Below are 19,244 nucleotides of genomic sequence, written 5' to 3'. Positions count from 1 at the left end.
AGAGAATCCAGATTGTTATCGTTCTTTCAGGAGACAGACTGTCTACGCTCAGCCAGTGATGGAGAAAGATAAACTCTGGTACTCTGGAGAACTTTTTATAATTTACTTTTATAATTAACTTTTTAATAAACTTTCAGTTCCCATTGTATATTTTTCCTTACACTTTTTTAAAAATTTAAATTATTGCATTGTTTTCTAATAACACAATTCAAAAGGGCAACATGCAAGAACAAGTGAATGTTTCAAGTACATCATGATATGGGAACTGCAACACAAAATGTAACTTATCAAGAAGATCAAGGAAAACCCTTTATAACTACCTTCACTGTTGACCTGTTCACTAAGCAACTGACTTTACAAATACATGCTCAGAATTTCTGAATGTTGGAAGTGAAAGGTTTACATTTACATTTAGCAGACGCTTTTATCCAAAACGACTTACAAAAGTCGAGCATAAGCAATTTGCCAAGGAGACAATATTTATAATATACAATGCCATAGATTAGGAAGCAATCTAGAGGAAAGGAGCAATGCAGAGAAGATATTTTATTTTATTTATTAATTTTTTTGAATGTGTGAAAAAATACAGAAGACACCAAAACCAATAACTATTACAATGGAGATTTATTTCAATCTGGTAATTGAAACACTTTTATTTTATGCACAAAATATTAATGTTATCCTGTTTCACAGGATGAGTCTGATTCATGAGTCAAATCATAAAACAGAGACAGAGGCTCAATGGGCACAGTAACAGACATTTGCTAAACCAAATCTTTCAGTGTCACATTGTTGACAAAAGTAGATCAACACAAACATATTGCACCTTATAATATCACATCATTAGGATAATGACATGACACAGAATTATCCTTTGAGGAAGTAGGATAAACAGAAACACTTAAATGTACAGCAATATCGCAAAGCTGTCAAATTAAGTTTTTATAAAGTTATACGTTTTTATATGCCCAACAGACATCATTCTGTTCAACTAAACTGCACAATCATTCATCTGAAACACGTCCAGTGTTTAAAAACACAAAGAAATGATTGAACATGCACAAGAACATGTTTTACAAAGCTCACATCATACTTTGCGGCATAATGTAGAATCTCAGCTGCATTTAACAGAGCTCAAGTTAAGAGAATACGGTCGTCTCATTTATGTGAGAATTCAATTATTCTCCTTTTTTATCTCCACAATTGTTGAGAAGCAAGAATAAAGTTGTAGTCGCCACCCAAGGGAAATGCTATCCACATATTTCCTGTAAAGATCCCAGATTTACTGAGCACACAGGTGACAAAGACCACTCAAACTGCTGAACTCCCGAGGTCTGCTCTATATTCTCATCTCCAATTGTAATAAAGATAGACACAGATAAAGGTTAAGTTAATGGTCAGGCTGGTAAACAGTATACCAGGCCAAAGCGTCAACCCCCAAAAACCTGTGAAGACGACAAAAACATACAAACAAATTATTATGCGGAACAGAGTAACCTAGTTAGTTTAAACGCTACTACCATAATGAACTTCCTATTCATACCCTTCCATCCAGGCTTGCTGTCAGTTCCATTTCCTGTGGTCGTGTCTACAGGGCAGTTTGACGATGCAGAGGAGCTGTCCATTCGCTTCTCCAGATGCTCAAACACACTGCCCTCATCGATCAGTGAACCTGAATCCCAAACAAAATCATTAAAATTAAAAATTTGAGAACAGAACATCTAAACAAGATTTGCCTTGTTTATGTGTTAAACTGAGGTTTCTTAAGTTATTAGTAGTTCAATATAATTTTCAAGTAATACTTGTAAATAAATAGACTGAAGATTGTTCCTCAAAAATAGCAACAGACTTCAAAAAGCATTTGGCCACTTAAAATAAATAAATAAATAAAAGCGGACAAATAAAACAATAACAACAACAACAACAACAACAAAGCCACAATCACACATAAAAAAATAAATAAAATTAATAAAATTGTGGGGCCACTCTATGCTATCAATCAGCTCAAATGATTAACACAAAATTAAAAACTACATCCAAAAGTGGCCTATACCATGATTCTGTGAATGGAAGTGTGGAACATCAGGCAAGAATCCTCCGCTGTGCACGTGGCTTTGCTCCGAAAGAAAGGGAGGAGGTGAGGCCAAACTAAAAGGATCCAGAGGAGAGGAAAAGAGACGCAGCTTTTGCCCACTGATGTTGAGTCTGGCTGGGCTGATGAGTGGCCGGCGCTGCCTGGCAGAGCTAGAGGTGGAAGTGACGGATCCTGCCACAGAAGGGGTTGGAGACGGTCCAGGAGAGGAGGGTCGGCTTCCAGATTTTAGGGAGTAGTAATCTATTGAAAAATTAAAGAAATTGCACAGTGTTTATCAAATGGTGATGTGACTGGTTAAGTAACTGACTATTATCATGTATGATTTATCAGGTTTTAGTTCTTAAAGATGTATGCAACCATTCCTTCACTTCTTTCGAGTTACCTGAAGGTGGAGAGTCTTTACACTGTGAAGATGGTCTACTCCCACTGAAGAGGAAACCTGAATCTATAAGTAAAAGACCAGGGTCTTTTTATTCATCTTTTATTTATATACATACAAATACAGTAAAAGTGGTAATGTTGTGAAGTAGTATTATTACAATTTTAAATAGCCGTTTTCTGTTTTTCTAAATGTAATTTAATCCTGTGATGGCAAAGCTGAATTTTCAGCATCATTACTCCAGTCTTCATTGTCACATGATCCTTCAGAAATCGTTCTAATATGATATAGTGCTTATTATTATCAATGTTGAGAATAGTTCTGCTGCTTAATATTTCTGTGAAAACAAGATTAATTGAAAAATATAAAGTTCACAAGAACAGCGCTTATTTGAAACAAATGTTTTGTAACATTATAAATGTCTTTACTGTCACTTTTGATCAATTTAAAGCATATTTGCTGAATAAAAAAATTTCTTAAAATAAAAAAAATCGTACCAACCCCAAATTTTTGAATGGTAGTACAACTACAGTTTCTTGTTTGAAACATTTCCATGGCTACTTTCTCAAAATGCATATTTGCTGAATAAAAAAATTTCTTAAAATAAAAAAAATCGTACCAACCCCAAATTTTGAATGGTAGTACAACTACAATTTCTTGTTTGAAACATTTCCATGGCTACTTTCTCAAAAAGTGAAAAGGAGCTATCACACAAAAGACTGATAGAAATTCCTAGCAATTTTTTCTGATACAACACAAGCATCCAACTGCAAAGTAAAGTCATTTAACACTCTCATACTGTCATTCCAGGAATGTCTCCATATGTGGAGCCAACACAGCTGCAGTCGTAGAGAGGAGCAACACCATTACTGAACATTATAAAGCAGATGGGTGAAGGTACATGATGGATCAGGTACTGGCCCTGCTCACAACAAAAGCCTTTTCAAGACTTCCTGTAGACGTGTGAAGGGGAGATGAGTGATACTCTAATGCTTCTGTAAAAATGAGCTGTGAGAGATCTCACTGGACTCTCAGTGATATTTCTTTAAACTAAATATTTGTTAGCTGTTACAGATCACAATTACATACCCATCTCTATATAATGCAAAGAGGTGGAAAATGAATCAAACACTGAGATTTCTCAGACAAGTGTGTTTGATTAAATCAAGAGCGTAAAGATCAAGCTCTGGCCCTTTTTATCACACCTGCCGAGCCACTGCATCTGATTACAGGAGGCTGACGCTTGCCATCTCATCTGGTCTCGTCTGAAGATCCACACATGAAACGAACCATGATTCTTCTACCGTCTCACAACAGTCATTTAAACACCACTCCCGACATCACCCTGATCCCAGGCTTTAAAAGCCGGTGTGTATTACAAAGTCCCGTTTACTGAAGGGACAAAGCTAAAAGCTCTGGCAAACCAAGCTGTTGCCCCTGGAATCCCTTTTGATATATAGTACGAACAATATGTTGGAGGCTATGCCAAGTCAAAACTGTGAGCCAATTATGCAAACAAATTTACAACATAAATTGTAAAAAAAACACATAAGCAGGAATAAAAATTAAAAAAAATCTTGTTAAAGGAATAGTTCTTTAAAAATTTTTTTTTTTCTGTTATGCATGTTATTTTTTCACTGAAACAATAACAACATACAGGATTGGAACAGCATGACGGTGAGTAAATAAAGGCATGTTTCATTTAAAGGTTCACTATTCTTTTAAATTTAATAGCATAAGATGAAACAGATCAGCAATGTAAATTAGTCCCTTCCTGTAACTCGAAACTCATCAGTGATGGGAAAATCCCTGTAGCATGCAGGTAGCTGAAGACATCGAACAGACTATTTCTCAATCACACTTCACAGTTTTCTTTGGCAGTTGGCAAAATTCCCCTGCTAGGTGCGGCACCGTCTGGGGTGAAGAGTGAGCCGAGTTCCTCGTACCATGCATTAAGTCAATCAGTGACCCACATCTTTCCCATCATGCACTTCTGCATTGGTTCCACAAAACAGCACCTGGGGCCTCTCACTATAGCAGCACAGCTCTTAACTTCACAAACAAAGTGAAGGCTTTTCTACATTATATAACGATTACAACTATTTTACAAAAAGCCCATTTCATTGCACAGCCAATAATTTTTATTGTGATTTATTTCATTATAATTAGTTTTATTTAAAATGATTTTAATATTTATATCAGCAGGCCATAGGCATTTTTTTGATCAATGATACGGTTAAAACAGTAATATCGTAAAATATTGCAAAATTACAGTTTAAAATAAATGTTTTCTATTTTAATATATTTTAAAGTGTAATTATTCCTGTGATGGCAAAGCTGAATTTTCAGTATCCATTACTTAAATCTTCAGTGTCATCTTTAGAAATTATACAAATATGCTGATTTGGTGTTCAGTTATTATCAATTATTATTGGCATTCAATTATTAACAATAGTTTTTATTATAAATGCTGAAACTGCTCAATATTTTTGTGGAAACCATGATACAATTCTCAGGATTATCAGATGAATAGAAAGTTCAAAAGAACAGCATTTACTTGTAAAATAAATCTTTTATAACATAATAAATGTATTAATTTTTGATCAATTTTACTTGTCCTTCCTCAGTAAAGCTTTTCTTTAGATCTTACTTGTCCCAAAGTTTTGAATAGTAGTGTATCATGGTTTCCACAAAAATATTAAGTAGCAAAAACTGGTTTTAACGTTGATAATAATAATAAGAAATGTTTCTGATTTCTGAATGATGTTTGAAGGATCATGTGAGACTGAAGACTGGAGTAATGGATGCTGAAAATTCAGCTTTACCATCACAGGAATAAAATACATTTTAAAAGATATTCAAAAAGAAAACAGTTATTTTAAATTGTATTAATATTTCACAATGTTACTGTATTTTTATATATATATATAATTTCATTAAACTTCTTAGAAAATTACAATGTCTTTAGATAACAATGTGCATCTATCTTATGCTTTACCTGCTCGTGCTAGGGAGGGGATAGTTCCCAGAGAGAGGGCCCTGTTGAGTCGCCCAGGGAGCGAGGAGGGTGAGGCTTTGCGCGTTCTGTGGCTTTGCTGGCGGATGAGCAGCTGTGACAGGTTGGGGGGAGGCGTTGGGATGAAGGTGGAGGATCCAGACACAGGTGCAGACAGCGGGGGACAGTGATTACTGTAGTACGGCCCAGGCGAACTGCCAGACAAATACCTGCAACAGACAGAAGAGAATTGGTCCACTGCTGAGTTTAATGGAGCAAATATCTCTTCAGTTACTGTTATGGACTAGATTCTGTTTCACTTCAAGCAGGTAACTGCAGAAAACCCCGCAGACTTCCATAGAATTCAAAAGCCTGAAGATACAGAAAATAAATGAAAAAAGTATGTTGACTCTGTCAAATGGTATTATCTGATCATTGCTCCTCATTTGAATGAACTAAAGATGAAGTAGATTTCAGTGATATAAAGATTTCATCGCAGATAATAAATAGAAGTAATTTAAGGTAGCATATCTGCAAATGTATGAAATTATACATCAGAAAATATCCCAGTGACAGTCCATATCCACTTAATTCACTTCTAATTTCTTGGTTATGTTCCTCTAATTTATAAAAGCACAAGTTACCATCTCAAACAATCTTTAATGTAATCTAAATAAATAAAAGAAATGGCAAACAGACAGTTCGCATTTTATCAACATTTTATTTCACTTTCATAATAGGGATAAATAATACAATAGGGTCAAAAAAAAAGAAGATGCAATACAATCCAAGTATAATACAGCGATTGCTCCAACATTACTACAACAAATATGAGCTTAAGTTTCTGGACGGAAACGGTTTCACACCCATTCAACAATGCAGTTGTTCATTTCACATTATATCTCTGGGGTCACTCCATGTCAAAAACACTAGAAACCACTGAGCAGGTGTTGATGAGATATCAGAAAAAGCACAGCAATGCCAAAAAAATGATAATATCAGTGGAAGGTTTCTCAAAATCAGACAACTATTTCCAGCCTGCGGGCAATGAAGTACAACACATTCAGGTCCATTTGAGATTCTAGTTTAAAGTTTTATGGTAATTTAACTGCTTATAAAATCTAAGCTGGTCCAAATCAAAGTCTTCACTTAGTAAGAAACTGGATTTGACAAGATACAGCAGCAGCACCAATATCAAAACGGGCAAAACCCAATTACCTTCCTTCCAATCAATCTCTGAGATCACCATGCACCTTCTGGTACAACATGAACAGATCTGTGATTTCACCTTGACAGGTCCTACCACAATAAATCCTCAGTGCTAAATACAGTTTTACTTATTTACTCACATTTGAAATCATATGAAATTAGGGAGGCATCATTCTTCCAGACAATCTAAACTTGTCTAGTAATGAAATAGTCAATGAAGGATCAAGTATAGTTACAAAAATACAATGCTGTGCTAAACAAATGTTATACATCATTTTGAGATACTTATATCAACTTCAAGTCTAAATGCACACTATTATTAGCATTTACCAACCATTAGCCTTTGGCAAGCAAAACTATGATAATGAGGATACATTACACAAAATATTCAACGATACTGATGTCTACAGTCAAATACTCAAATAAGTGAAATAAGTGAGAAGTCATCATAAAAAAGCTAATGGCATACGTCACCTAATACAAAATTAAATTGGTAATACAAAATTATAAATATTAAAGCTCGTCGGAGGTGGACAGGTACCATAAGATCTGTATAAGTTGATACACATCTAATGGAAATTAACATAATTGATTTAAATAGCAGAAAAGTTGCAGACAGTAAGTGTCTAAGTCACATTAGTAATTACTCTGATCACAGCAAAAAAAGAACTTCACAGCCACATGCGTACAGTAACTTGGGAAATACAGTGATGCAAACCTACAAAAACATACAATCTATAGTCATACTGTCACACATTTCTAGACCACAGCTAAAATACAGTATGCAAGAGACAATTAAAATATGTTTAGTTTACTATACAATCCCTACAAAGCTTTGTTTGTAGAAGTTTTGAAAATGTGTCTCTTTTTGTTAGAGACTCAAAAGAGATGGCTTCATGTTACAGAGGTTAGTAGTATTCAAACTAAAATGGCACGTAATACAATGTAGTGCACTCATAACACTTTACAGTAAAGAAAATATAATGTTCATAATATAATAAGCATAGTGCTATGCAAAGTTAGCAAATTTTCTGTGTCTTTAAACACAAATTATTGCATAAATTCTTTACTGATGTAATGATTACAAAATCAACCCGGTGGTGGAGACAGACTTGAGGTTCAGAATAAACACAAAGAGAGGCACAAATATTTGGAGATTCTCTCAAATGTGTTCAGCTGTAGCTTAACCTTAAAACTGAACGCTGAGTACTTGAGCTAAAATATAACAAAAGGACATATTTGTATGTTAGCAACTAAATACTGATAATATCACATTTGTTATAAGATTGCAAATATGAGATTGGAGCAGTATTGGCATAATACAGTATTTTTGTTACAGTTTGATATAGTGGGTATAGTTTTAGGCGGTTTAAGTTAAATATGTTTTGTAAATTTTAAGTTTAAATTCTATGCTGCCTAAGCACCATTATGATTTCTTGGTGAACAATGCAGTTTCTATTTCAATGCAAAAATATTATTACACACCGCAGGATGCATAAAAACATAATTTACTCATGAACTAGACTGTATCTTTACAAGCTACTCCAAACCTGTGAATTCAACATGCTCTAAACCAAATGTAAAATTGACATGTTCTGCCTTGTCAAATTAGGGCCACGGTGGTAATGTCAAGCACTATACTACAAAAAAGCAATAAACAATCCTTTTCTAGTACTTTGAGCAAGCTCATCCACACAGACTATATTTTTTATATTTCAGCCCGGTGTTTAAAAGGCCTATTTAGCAAGTGTCTTGGTCATGGAGGTTTATAATGAGTGCATTAGTTAGTTAGTGTAAATTGAAGACAGTTGGGAGGAAAATGGTCCCAATCTGAGAAAAATAAAATAAAATCAAACCCTTGATTCTAAATGTCCCAAAAGTATCATCGATCACAGATCCCATAAAATAACTTATCTTAGTCACTGCTCAGATTCTGACCTGCGAGCTCTGGCTCTGCTCTGAGTCGTGGATTTGTGTGTTGCCACAGCGGCAGCGAACCCCACCAGACAACACACAGAAGTGATGCCCAACTTGACCATTTCCAACCAATCAGGGATGTCCGTCTTGAGGTAACACTCTGCCAGGTAAAAACATATCACCAGAAGCCAAAGCACAGAGGCCACAGCGTCAATCCTCCTCAACCTTCAGAAGAAAACAATATACATTTAGCTGAGATTTATAATTAAAATAAATTTACATACATATATACATTCATTTATATAGTAATTATAAATATATTTATCAATTTATAATTTATATATATATATATATTTTTTTAATATTTGAAATAAATGTACAATTTATATATTTCTATGTACACACATTTATTCATACAGAAATTCTAAAAACACAATTATCAATTTCATAATTTAAATCACATACATATTTTAATTTAATTTATATATATATAATTGTCTCTATAATTTTTTATGTAACACACACACACACATTTATTCACACATGAATTATAAAATATATTTATATATTTCACATTCTTTAATTACATAATATCACGCACAAATATTTACATATATATTTATTTAATATGTCAAATAAATGTAAAAATACGTACAAATTGGTAAATGTATTTTTTCATGAAATAAATTATGTATATTTTATTTGGTTCACCTGACAGGTCCTGCCATTAAGACACCTGTGATGCAAGTTAGGAGACCAACGGAGGCCACAGCCATCCGATGGTCGCTTCCGGACTGCCAGACGAGTCGAGCATTCTCCACAGCCTTTTCCGGCAGAAGACCCACCAGATCATCCCACATCATGCTGCCCTCCTCAGCCTTGCTTTCACTGTCATTTTGTAGGGGGCGTTTAGGTGGGGTGACTCCTCCGCTTAAGGTCTGCCTGACGGAGGAGGCCACATCTCCAGATCCAGACAAAGCCACAGCTACAAGGAAGGCACAGGCGAGAAATGCAAGGACTCTGAGCAAGATCAACCAGGCAGGAGTGGTGAGTGAGTAGTTGTTCTGTAGAAAAGGATAAAAAAAAAAAAAAGACAAAATACAATTGATACTTGCAGCATGCCAAGCCTGATTAAAAACTAAACTTGAATCAACAGTAGCTGCACAATAAAATACTCAGGAAACAAAAGCAACAAGAGAGAACAGGTCTTTCCTTATCTCTGGCAATCAATTCCACATATTTATCTGCGGTTTAAGAAAATACTAGTAACAGACTGGTCATTAATCACACTTGATACACGTTACAAACGATACCTAGGTTGTACGTAGTAAAATTGCAGTTTTATCTGGGCAACATCTAAATTCAGTGCAATTTCTCCATGTCAAGCCCTTGGCACCTAATCAAACTCTTAGCGTTCTAGAACATACACTTCAGAGTGCTATAAAAGTGGAATTTTCTGTATGTTTCATGTCAAGTCTTGTGGCTTGATTTGAAACCATATAAATATATAGAGATCACCACCTTAATAAAGGCTTTATCAGCATCCCGACTGCGTCTGAGCTGGTGGTTGAAGAGCAGAGCCCGCAGCTGTCGGTTCTGGTGTTTGATGTAGTACTCCACTGCTGTCTGGCACGGCCGGCACAACTTGAAGGTCTGCTCAAGGTGGTGCTTATATACCTCGATCTCCTCATCATAGTTTTCCTGTCATTATGGGTAAAATATTACTTTAAAATTTGCAATTGCTTGCATGTTACTTGTTTTTGAGCTGATGATTACATACATATAAAAATAATTTAAGACGTTTATTCTAGCTCAAATAAATACGACTTTGAAGTATAGAAATGTTTAGATGCCTACTGAATGCCATATTTAATACATGACATTTTTGCCTCAAAATTGTATAAAAAGCATAAAAGCAAATCTTATTCAAAAACGAGCTTTAGACATTGGTTATCTTGAAAGGAAGAGATTAAATGGGTGAATTATAAACCTACATCATCCCTGGGGATGAACGAGGCCAGCTGCTTAATCTTCAGTGTCTGGTTGTTGTTGCACTTCTTGCACAGAAGCATTTGACAGTTGACCCACTGCAGAGTCTTCGGTGTCTCCGGGACACCGGCCGAAACGCCATGGTTGAGATGCTCCATGTATTGAGCAGGAATGGGTTTGTTGTAGTCCCCGTTCTACAGATCAAAAACAAGCACAAAACAAAAATGCATTTATAGCATATCCAAAAGCTGCATCAGCAACACAGCAATACATTTTTTAATTATAATAGAAAACACACACACACACACACACACATACAAAAAGACACTTATAATGTAAGTAATTTTAAAACTTAATTTTACAATATTACTGTATTTTTGATCAAATAAATGCATTCTTGGTCAGCAAAAGGACATCTTTCAAAAACACTGAAAAAATCTTACCAACCCCAAACTTTGAAAGGTAGTGTATAAATAAATACATGTAAAATTTTATTTTTTTTGTCTTTTCAAAACATTTACCTTTAGACAGAATTAAAAAAATCTTCTAAATGAAGTCAATACCTCCTGAAAGCCATTATACTGTTCACAGTATGGACAATCCCAGCAGTTTCTGTTCCCATAGGGGACAATTGTGTCCTGATTGCAGAACCAACAATTCGCTTTGACATGAGTTGGTTTTTTCCTGTCGAATAAGAAGGGTCGGATTTAGGAGAACTGCTGCAAATTACCATGCATTAATAACAGAAAACAACTGTAATACAATACTCCCATTAACACTGACCCGACAGACCACCACAGTGGTTCTCAACAGGTCACAGGCTTGTTTTGCAGACAGACAATAATTAGGACTACAGCGGTCCAGTGTTTTTGGTTGTATCAATTTCCATGGGACATGCAAGACATTCAGTGGAAACTAATGCAAAGCCTGAGTGTTGAATCTAATGTAAAACTGGGATTTTGTTTTTCCAGACAGCACAATCAGTAATCTCGGGACCTGAGACTGATTACCTAACAGTAGCATGAATAAAGTTTCTATTTACAAGCTGATAGGGGCCTGATTACCTAACAGTAGCATGAATAAAGTTTCTATTTACAAGCTGATAGGGGCTTGATTACACTAACAAATTCAGCTTGTGACATTATAAATGATAACGTCATCCACATTAAGACAAGCATGACATGTTTAACATTAGGCAGAAATTTGAAGGAATTAAAATCCAGGAAATTAATCACATATGCTATTACTGCACGGCCTATTAAAAGGTGTTAATAAATACCTTGGACTAGAAAAAATATGACTGGTTAATTTTACATCACAGCTGAGCATTTATGCAATACCAATAAAAGAAGGATTAATGTCGGGATCTTCCACTATTGCTTTCAGTCTAGCATTATACGCATCATTTTTGATAGTTTGATAGAAACGAGTCTTTTCCAAATAAGTTGCTCTTACCATGGTAATCAGTTTTCCGTAAAAAAAAAAATCATAATTACTTAGAATAGGTATCAGTAATTTAACCACCACTGCCTTCAGAAAAAAAAAAAACCCAGTAAAAAGCACTGAAGGAATCAGTGCCTTAATTACATTAATCATTGATTTACAGAAGTAACGATAACTGTAGTACTTATGATATTTGTGGTGGAAAATATTAATTTAACGGTCTATTTTAAGTACCACATACTTGCCTAAGCCATTTTACGAAATCTCGCGCGCTTCATTGAATATCTCCGCGCGTGCTCAAGTATTTTTCATGGCCGAACTGTTGAAAATACTACTGCCAATGCATGTTAATTATATAGGAAACCGTGGAAAAGTGCAGTGTAGTTCTTAGCCCTAGCTAAATATTCATGTCTGTTATACGAGGCCCAGCGACATTTTACGGGCAGGGACACAATAACGTTACCTGGTTGCAATTCTATAGATTAGCGCTCCTCCTGCAGCAATCGCCGTTGCTCCGACACCTCCAACTACAAATGGCGGGTACTGTAGTAATATTTGGTTAAAGGACTCCATTGCAGAACGGGATATTGACTGTAGTGTTATTCACAAGAAGCCACACGCTGGAGTAGTGCAAATGCATGCTGCAACAGAAGCATGGTCATGTCAGGTCATGAGTGCTGTATCAAGAGCTGTCAAAATAAAAGTTGGACTTCTAAACGGGATAATAAAAATAATGTTAAATTACTATGTTAATTATATAAATAAAATATCAAAATATATAAAACAATAAAATGTAAAGTATATAATTAATCGATGCAATAACTGACATGTTATCAGTTCTTAAATTAAAAAATAAATATATTTGTACAATATTGTTTTGTACCTATGTTGCAGTTAAGATTAGCATCGTTTCCTTATTTATACATTTTGCTTTTTTTTCTCTCTTTTTAACATTAAAACATTTGCTTTATCTGTGTTCTATCTCTGTTCACTTATTTGAAATTTGCAGAAATTACATTACATTGCCTGTAATTACTGCTGTACGCCGTCCATTCAGTAAATAAAACGGACCACCATCTTGCCTTTTCAGGACAGTGAACTGAAGCAGGTTTATATGGTATAAACCTGCCCTCTTGAGGCAAAAGATGTAACAGCCATTCACAAGCTTTACAACAATAAATTCTCATCTTTCACCTTAACGTTTTGTGTATAAAATTAGTATTGTATCAGTAATCCAAGTTGAATCGTAATTAACATAAGATAACCTGCTTAAAAGTACATAATGTTGACATTACGTTACATTTTGTACATAACATTGTGGCACAAGAGATATGACATCTACTACTAGAAGGCTCAAAGATCATGTTCTTTGTTTGTGTTTTGGAACCTTCAAGTAAACGGCTGGGATTATTGACTCTTTCCTTTGTTTTCAAAGCTTTGCTAACAGACATAAATTCATCAAAACAGTCTTAAAAAGGTATATTTATTTATGTGGCTCATTTTATCTGTGCATTCCCAACAACAAAAAAATAATTTTCATAATTTATTTTATCAAACCAACAGCAGCATATGCATCAAGGCCCTCCTTTTCTGTAAAAGATGAACAACTATAACATACAGTAAACAGATGAAAAGTTTCGAGTAAAGAGGTGAATGGAATTGATTGGTCAGATTCCAGTGCTACTAGTTGTCATGAAGCAGGAAAGTATTACAAAATATTGCAACGTGAGCTTGTCAGCTCCTAACAAGCTATTCTACGCCCCCATTACAGTATCATTTGCATTCCTTCCAAGAACATAATAAAACCCGGATCCACTAATGATTAACTCCAAAACTCTTGGACATATCATAGATCCAAAGACTTCAATGGCCTGCAACAAAACGCTACTTATAATAAGAATAATTTAGTTAACTTAAAAGCACTATTTTTATATTCAGATGAACTTTTGCTGTACACTGATACAGTATACACAAACATCATGGAGTAGCTAAGCAATATGCGCCATTTACATAACACACAAACAAGCAAAACAGTTCTTATAACATATGTAGTCAACTTAAAATAAAAAAAGCTATTTAAAGTCCTTGGGTAATTCACATAAACATCCCTGTTCACAATGGATTATTTTCGGTCTACTTTAGCTGCAGGTCAAAAGTATCTTTGTGCTTGTTGTGTGCAGCTTCATTTGGAGGGTTCACCCAGCAGATGGACAATGAGCTCATAGGTGGACAGCACTATGGCTGTGTTGGGGATCTGTCTGATGAGCTGTGGAATGAGTCCTCTGTAAAAAGCTGCATATCCCTCTTCCACCGCCACAAGACGCGCCGTCTGAAAGAAGTACTTGTATTTGCTTCCCTCTTCTCTTAGTCTGGTCCGAATTACCTCTGGAAAACACACCAAGAAAGTTTGATTATTAAAAATGAGGAGACGTAGATGTTTCTGGAAATCATTACTCTTCAATTCTTATCCTGAATTTTCTTTATTAATACTTTAAATAAAAAGCTTTTGTAAAATTGTTTTTACTATCACTCTTGATCAATTTCATGCATCCTTGCAGAATGAAAGCATGATTTGTTTTTTTATGTTATTGACCTCCAACTTTTCAGTGGTAGTACAAGTATCTACATGTAATATAAAAAATAAAAATAAAATAATAATACATATATATAATAATAATTATAATTATATATATATATATATATATTTTTTTTTTCCATTACATGTATACACTACCATTCAAAGGTTTTTCAGAGATTTTTTAAATGTTTTTGAAAGAAGTCTCTTATGCTCACCAAAGCTGCATTTATTTGATCAAAAATTACATATCAACATTATTTATATTGTGAAATATTATTACAATTTGAAATAACTCTTCTATTTTAATATATTTAAAAATGTAATTTATTCCTGTGATGACAAAGCTGAATTTGCCATTACTCCAGTCTTCAGTGTCACATGATCCCTGAGAAATCATTTTAATGTAATTCTAATGCTCAAGAAACATTTTTTATCAATATTGTAAAAAAAAAGTTGCTGCTTAATATTTTTTTTTAATGAACTTTACAATGTAAAAGTCTTTACTGTCATGTTTAATTAAATTAATTACTTTTTTTATTTCCCTCTTAATTTTTGAGTCAATTATAACCTGGGCAGGTTCTTCACGGTTTTTTTTTAGCAACTCATCCCATTAGGAATAACGGCATGTTGTTGTAATGACCAATAAAACTTGCCTAAATTCATATGTTTTTTTATCCATCAAAACGTTATGTTATTTCACTATTTTTCATGCACTCCAAGTCCTGTTTTAAAAGTGCAAGTCTTACTGCCAAAGAGCAAGCAATCTGTTTATTTTTAGACATAGACTGGTTTACGCTGGCTGACAGGTAATAAAAACCTACCATGTGGATAGGCTATGCAGGAGGCGCAACCCTTGGCAAATGCAGCAGCAACCATGAGGCCCAAGAAATCTGAAGCCCCTTTTTCTGTGTCAGTGTCAGGCGTGGTGAATCGACTCTGCGCTAGGTACTTCTTCAGCGTCTCGTAAATAAGGAAGCAGATCATGGTCTCGGAGATGCCAGCGTACGACGCTGTCAGGCCCCGGTAAAAACCTCGCATTCCTTCCGTCTTGTACACGTACCGTGCGCATTGTAACGCGTTCATTTTCTTCTCCCCATGTGCCCTGGAGGACAAAGAGACAGTCGGTCAGGTGATCATGAAGAAATGGATTACAAAGGTCAAGAATTTAGCACAATTAACTCTTGAGGTAACAGTTCTGGTTTCAAAACCTAGTTTAGGCATTGAATACTAAAATCAAGGTCATAGACTTTGAAAGGTTCACTTGCAACTTTAATTTGCAATGCACAAATGTGGTTTGCATGCAGAGTGGGAGGGAGAATTAAATGCCAGACTATTTTCAGACTGTACCATCTGACATACTTCTCTCATCTGACTCTAGCAGTTTACTGCCGGCGCTCTTTATAGCGCAAATATAGAACATGCCTGCTAAGCCCCGACGGCTGTGTCAAGGTGGATATCTGCACTGCAGCAGATTGGATCACATGCTAATCATCATGACATTTGTGTAACAGAGACAGTGCTAATAGTTTGTATGTCCCCCATCCTAAAAAACTCATTACCCTCACGGTATCTGGGGATGCATTACATCTCACACACAAAAGGGCCACAACTCAAGGGTCTGATACAGATATGTGTCATGCCCTCATGCAAGTTCCCTGTTGAGAGTAAAGCAGGGTGAAAGTCTACAGCATTAACATACTTCCTCTCAAGCTGCATTCTTGTTTTGACCATCCAGATGGGATTCATCAGGGAGTTTGTGACAAATGCTGTAAGAAAAACAATGCAATTAGGGAATCAAACACCCACTTTTCTTTGAAAGCATCAAACAGTTGCATAAATTTCACTCAAGTTCTGGGAAACGTTATCAGCAATGTTGCACAAGTGTTTATTTTTAATAACCTTAAGGCATCACCTGCAAAGCCAGCTGAGGACATGTGGACAATTCCACTGTTTGGGACAAAGATGCCATTGAAAGTCTCTTTTGACTTTGAATAAGCTGCAAAATAGATCGCCCTGAAGAAGAACAAAAGGAAAAACAGAATATCAGCACCTTAACTCTGTTGAACTCAACACCCCCTGCTTCCTCTCTCCACGCATGACAGTGCAGAGTTCATTTTAATATGAAAAAGGGCTGTTCGCACTGAAAGGCTGCCAATGTTTTATCAAGCCAAACAGCTTGCAGTGAGAGTTCCTGACAGTGCTGTCCGTTCTCTTCGCTGAATGTCTGGAACAGACTGCACAAAGAGCTGACTAAACACCCAGATCTAATGCCATGATGACTGTGGGAAACAACGGCTACATTTTCAGAGAACAACTACAGCCTAGAGGAGTGAAAAAAGATTTCTTGCTGGCTTATAATTAATTTTAATTTTAATGCAATTGATAAATAAATAATAACTTATTACTACTAAGAATTTCATCACTTTTGTACCTTATCTAAACATCAACTACTTTTCCTAATACAAACGAACGTTACAATAAAAGGTACAGTTATGTTTTGGAGAAATCTAGTATACCATTATATTGCAGTTTTATTATTACAGTATTATTATTGTGTATATGGAGAAAAAGTGACAAAACTTTCACCAACTTTTTTTTTTTCTCCTATTTTCCCAATTTAAAATTAAAGCTACAAGGAAAGGCATTGTTAATGTTAGGTAGAAATATATATTTTTAAATATAATAATAATAAAAATAATAACAACAACAACAATTATTATTGGACTGTATCCATCAAAAAGTCAGCTCTTGGTCACAAGTTATCTTTATTGTTTTATACCTTGTCAATATTCATGTCACTAGTTTGAGGAATGATGCAAACACAGTACTGACAATTATATTGTATATATATATATATATATATTTTATAAATTGTGTCCATTTTACTACTGGAAAGAGTCTTGTAACAGGAAACAGAAGAACTCAATATTTAAAACGACAGACCTCTGAGGTTGATTAAAAACAATTTATGTATGTATGTATGTATATATTATGCATGTATGCATATATGTTTGTATAACAAATTGGCCTGTAGAGTTGGTAATTTATGTGATTTGCACAAAACTGAATTGAACCATTACCTTGAGGGTGCAACACCAACAAGATTTGGACCCAATCCTCTGAATAGAGATTTTGGTCCCTCTTTCTCTAGAATTGACCTGATGAGGACAGAGAGATGAGATTTAAACAGATGTAACATTACTGTGTGGCTTCTTATTTCAGTCAGATTGCACGAAACCAGTTTATAATCCACTTACACAGCTTATTTTGAACAATGCGATTGTGCTGCAAAACTAGTGACACCTTTACACACATTCGTTTCCTTTATAATCCACCCATATGAAACAAAACTCTCTTTATCAGATAAATACTGAATGTTGACAGTAATGAATCATGCCTCTCACAAAGTGACTTTCCAGAAGTTCTTTTTGTCATTACAGATTGATAATATATCACTTCCTGAAAGAAAAAGTAATTCAAACATCTATTTCAACACTTTTTTTAACACAAAAAATGAGTCACAGGGCAAATGCTTCCTCAAGAAGAATAAAGGTCAGACATGGTGTCCTTTTTCCAAGATAGATATTGAACAATTTGACTAAATTGAAATGTCTCTCTTGAGGTTTTGGAAGTCACGTAGACCCATACACTCCCACAGAGATGCTTAGTCAGGGACACCTTGTGTTTGCAGCTAGTAATCCGAGCACAGCAAGAAGGCATCATGTGACAGTGCCGGTTCCTGAGAGCAATGCTATGCTGTGCCCAATTACCCAAAATAGACATTCACAGGGAACACTTACAAACTCTTTTGCCTTTAAATATGGCAAACCCTGCCCCTTATCATCATCAACTGCAGCAGCTAACAGCAGGATAAGAGCAGCTTTAATCTGCGTTCATTTAGAAGATCATATCCAGTTGCTAAATGCATCCACATAACAGACTTCAGACGTCACCAACGGTGCCGTCCCACAGAGGTTCCGGATCTACGCTCAGGCACATTAACATTCAGGGTGGATGACTGTGTCATACTGTTTGTACTTCCTTGTTTACCGTAACACCTGTAGCAAGCCAGGGGTGACGAGTCCTGGTCTAATGATGCCAGCACCGTTGAATGTGCCCAGCTGGACCTGGAAAACAGGTCTGAGGGTGAGGCCAGACGACTGTAGTCTGGTTTTTAATACCTCCAGGGGGCAGGTCATGATGGCACCTACAGTTCCACCACACCTGTGGAGAGAATAAATACTTTTATTCAGCAACTATTCATTAAATTGATCATATGTGACAATGAATATTTATAATGCTATAGGAGATTATTTCAAATAATAAATGCTGTTCTTTTGAACGTTCTTTTCATCAAAGAATCATGAAAAAATCCACAGAAAAGTTAAGCAGCACAACTATTTTCAACATTGATAAAATGTTTCTTGAGCACCAAATCAGCATATTAGAATGATCTCTGAAGGATCATGTGACACTGACTGAAGACTGGCGTAATGATGCTGAAAATTCAGCTTTGCCATTACAAGAATAACGTAAAAATATTACAAAAGAAACATGATTTTAACCTATAATAAGTCACAATATAATTCTTTTTACTGTGTATATATATATATGTATGTATGTATGTATGTATGTATGT

The 19,244-nt window shown here is 35.3% G+C and overlaps 2 protein-coding genes across 2 annotated transcripts in view; both read right to left on the bottom strand.

Annotated features, from left to right (window-relative positions):
• Positions 1-570: 570 nt before the first annotated feature.
• Positions 571-12,712, bottom strand: LOC107695766 (transmembrane protein 201). Its single transcript, XM_016495803.1, has 11 exons — positions 12,491-12,712; positions 11,148-11,268; positions 10,590-10,778; positions 10,117-10,296; positions 9,307-9,659; positions 8,617-8,820; positions 5,473-5,699; positions 2,478-2,540; positions 2,054-2,335; positions 1,544-1,672; positions 571-1,445 (listed from the first exon to the last, which is right to left on the bottom strand). Exons 1-11 carry the CDS (start codon positions 12,598-12,600, stop codon positions 1,348-1,350), a joined length of 1,956 nt encoding a protein of 651 aa, XP_016351289.1. The 5' UTR covers positions 12,601-12,712; the 3' UTR covers positions 571-1,347.
• Positions 12,713-13,930: 1,218 nt separating this feature from the next.
• The window catches only part of LOC107695765 (solute carrier family 25 member 33), an 8,241-nt gene continuing 2,927 nt past the window's right edge, over positions 13,931-19,244 (bottom strand). The window contains exons 2-7 of the mRNA XM_016495802.1: positions 18,656-18,829; positions 17,686-17,763; positions 16,518-16,618; positions 16,305-16,371; positions 15,427-15,707; positions 13,931-14,412 (exon numbers count right to left, since the gene is read on the bottom strand). Of these exons, the coding sequence (XP_016351288.1) occupies positions 14,210-14,412; positions 15,427-15,707; positions 16,305-16,371; positions 16,518-16,618; positions 17,686-17,763; positions 18,656-18,829 (904 nt within the window). The 3' untranslated portion in view covers positions 13,931-14,209. The remainder of the gene's footprint in view (positions 14,413-15,426; positions 15,708-16,304; positions 16,372-16,517; positions 16,619-17,685; positions 17,764-18,655; positions 18,830-19,244) is intronic.

The sequence above is a fragment of the Sinocyclocheilus anshuiensis genome, unplaced genomic scaffold (genome assembly GCF_001515605.1).
Source record: "Sinocyclocheilus anshuiensis isolate Anshui unplaced genomic scaffold, SAMN03320099.WGS_v1.1 scaffold234, whole genome shotgun sequence".
NCBI lineage: Eukaryota > Metazoa > Chordata > Actinopteri > Cypriniformes > Cyprinidae > Sinocyclocheilus > Sinocyclocheilus anshuiensis.
This window is presented reverse-complemented; position numbering and strand designations above follow the sequence as displayed.

Bases quoted from the DNA above. Each gene is read 5' to 3' on its own strand.
- LOC107695766 (XM_016495803.1), bottom strand. From the start codon at position 12,600: ATGGAGTCCTTTAACCAAATATTACTACAGTACCCGCCATTTGTAGTT. The intron at 10,297-10,589 runs GTAGGTTTATAA...CCATAATGACAG, and splicing joins CGTTCATCCCCAGGGATGAT to GAAAACTATGATGAGGAGAT. The intron at 2,336-2,477 runs GTAACTCGAAAG...ATTTTTCAATAG, and splicing joins TAAAGACTCTCCACCTTCAG to ATTACTACTCCCTAAAATCT.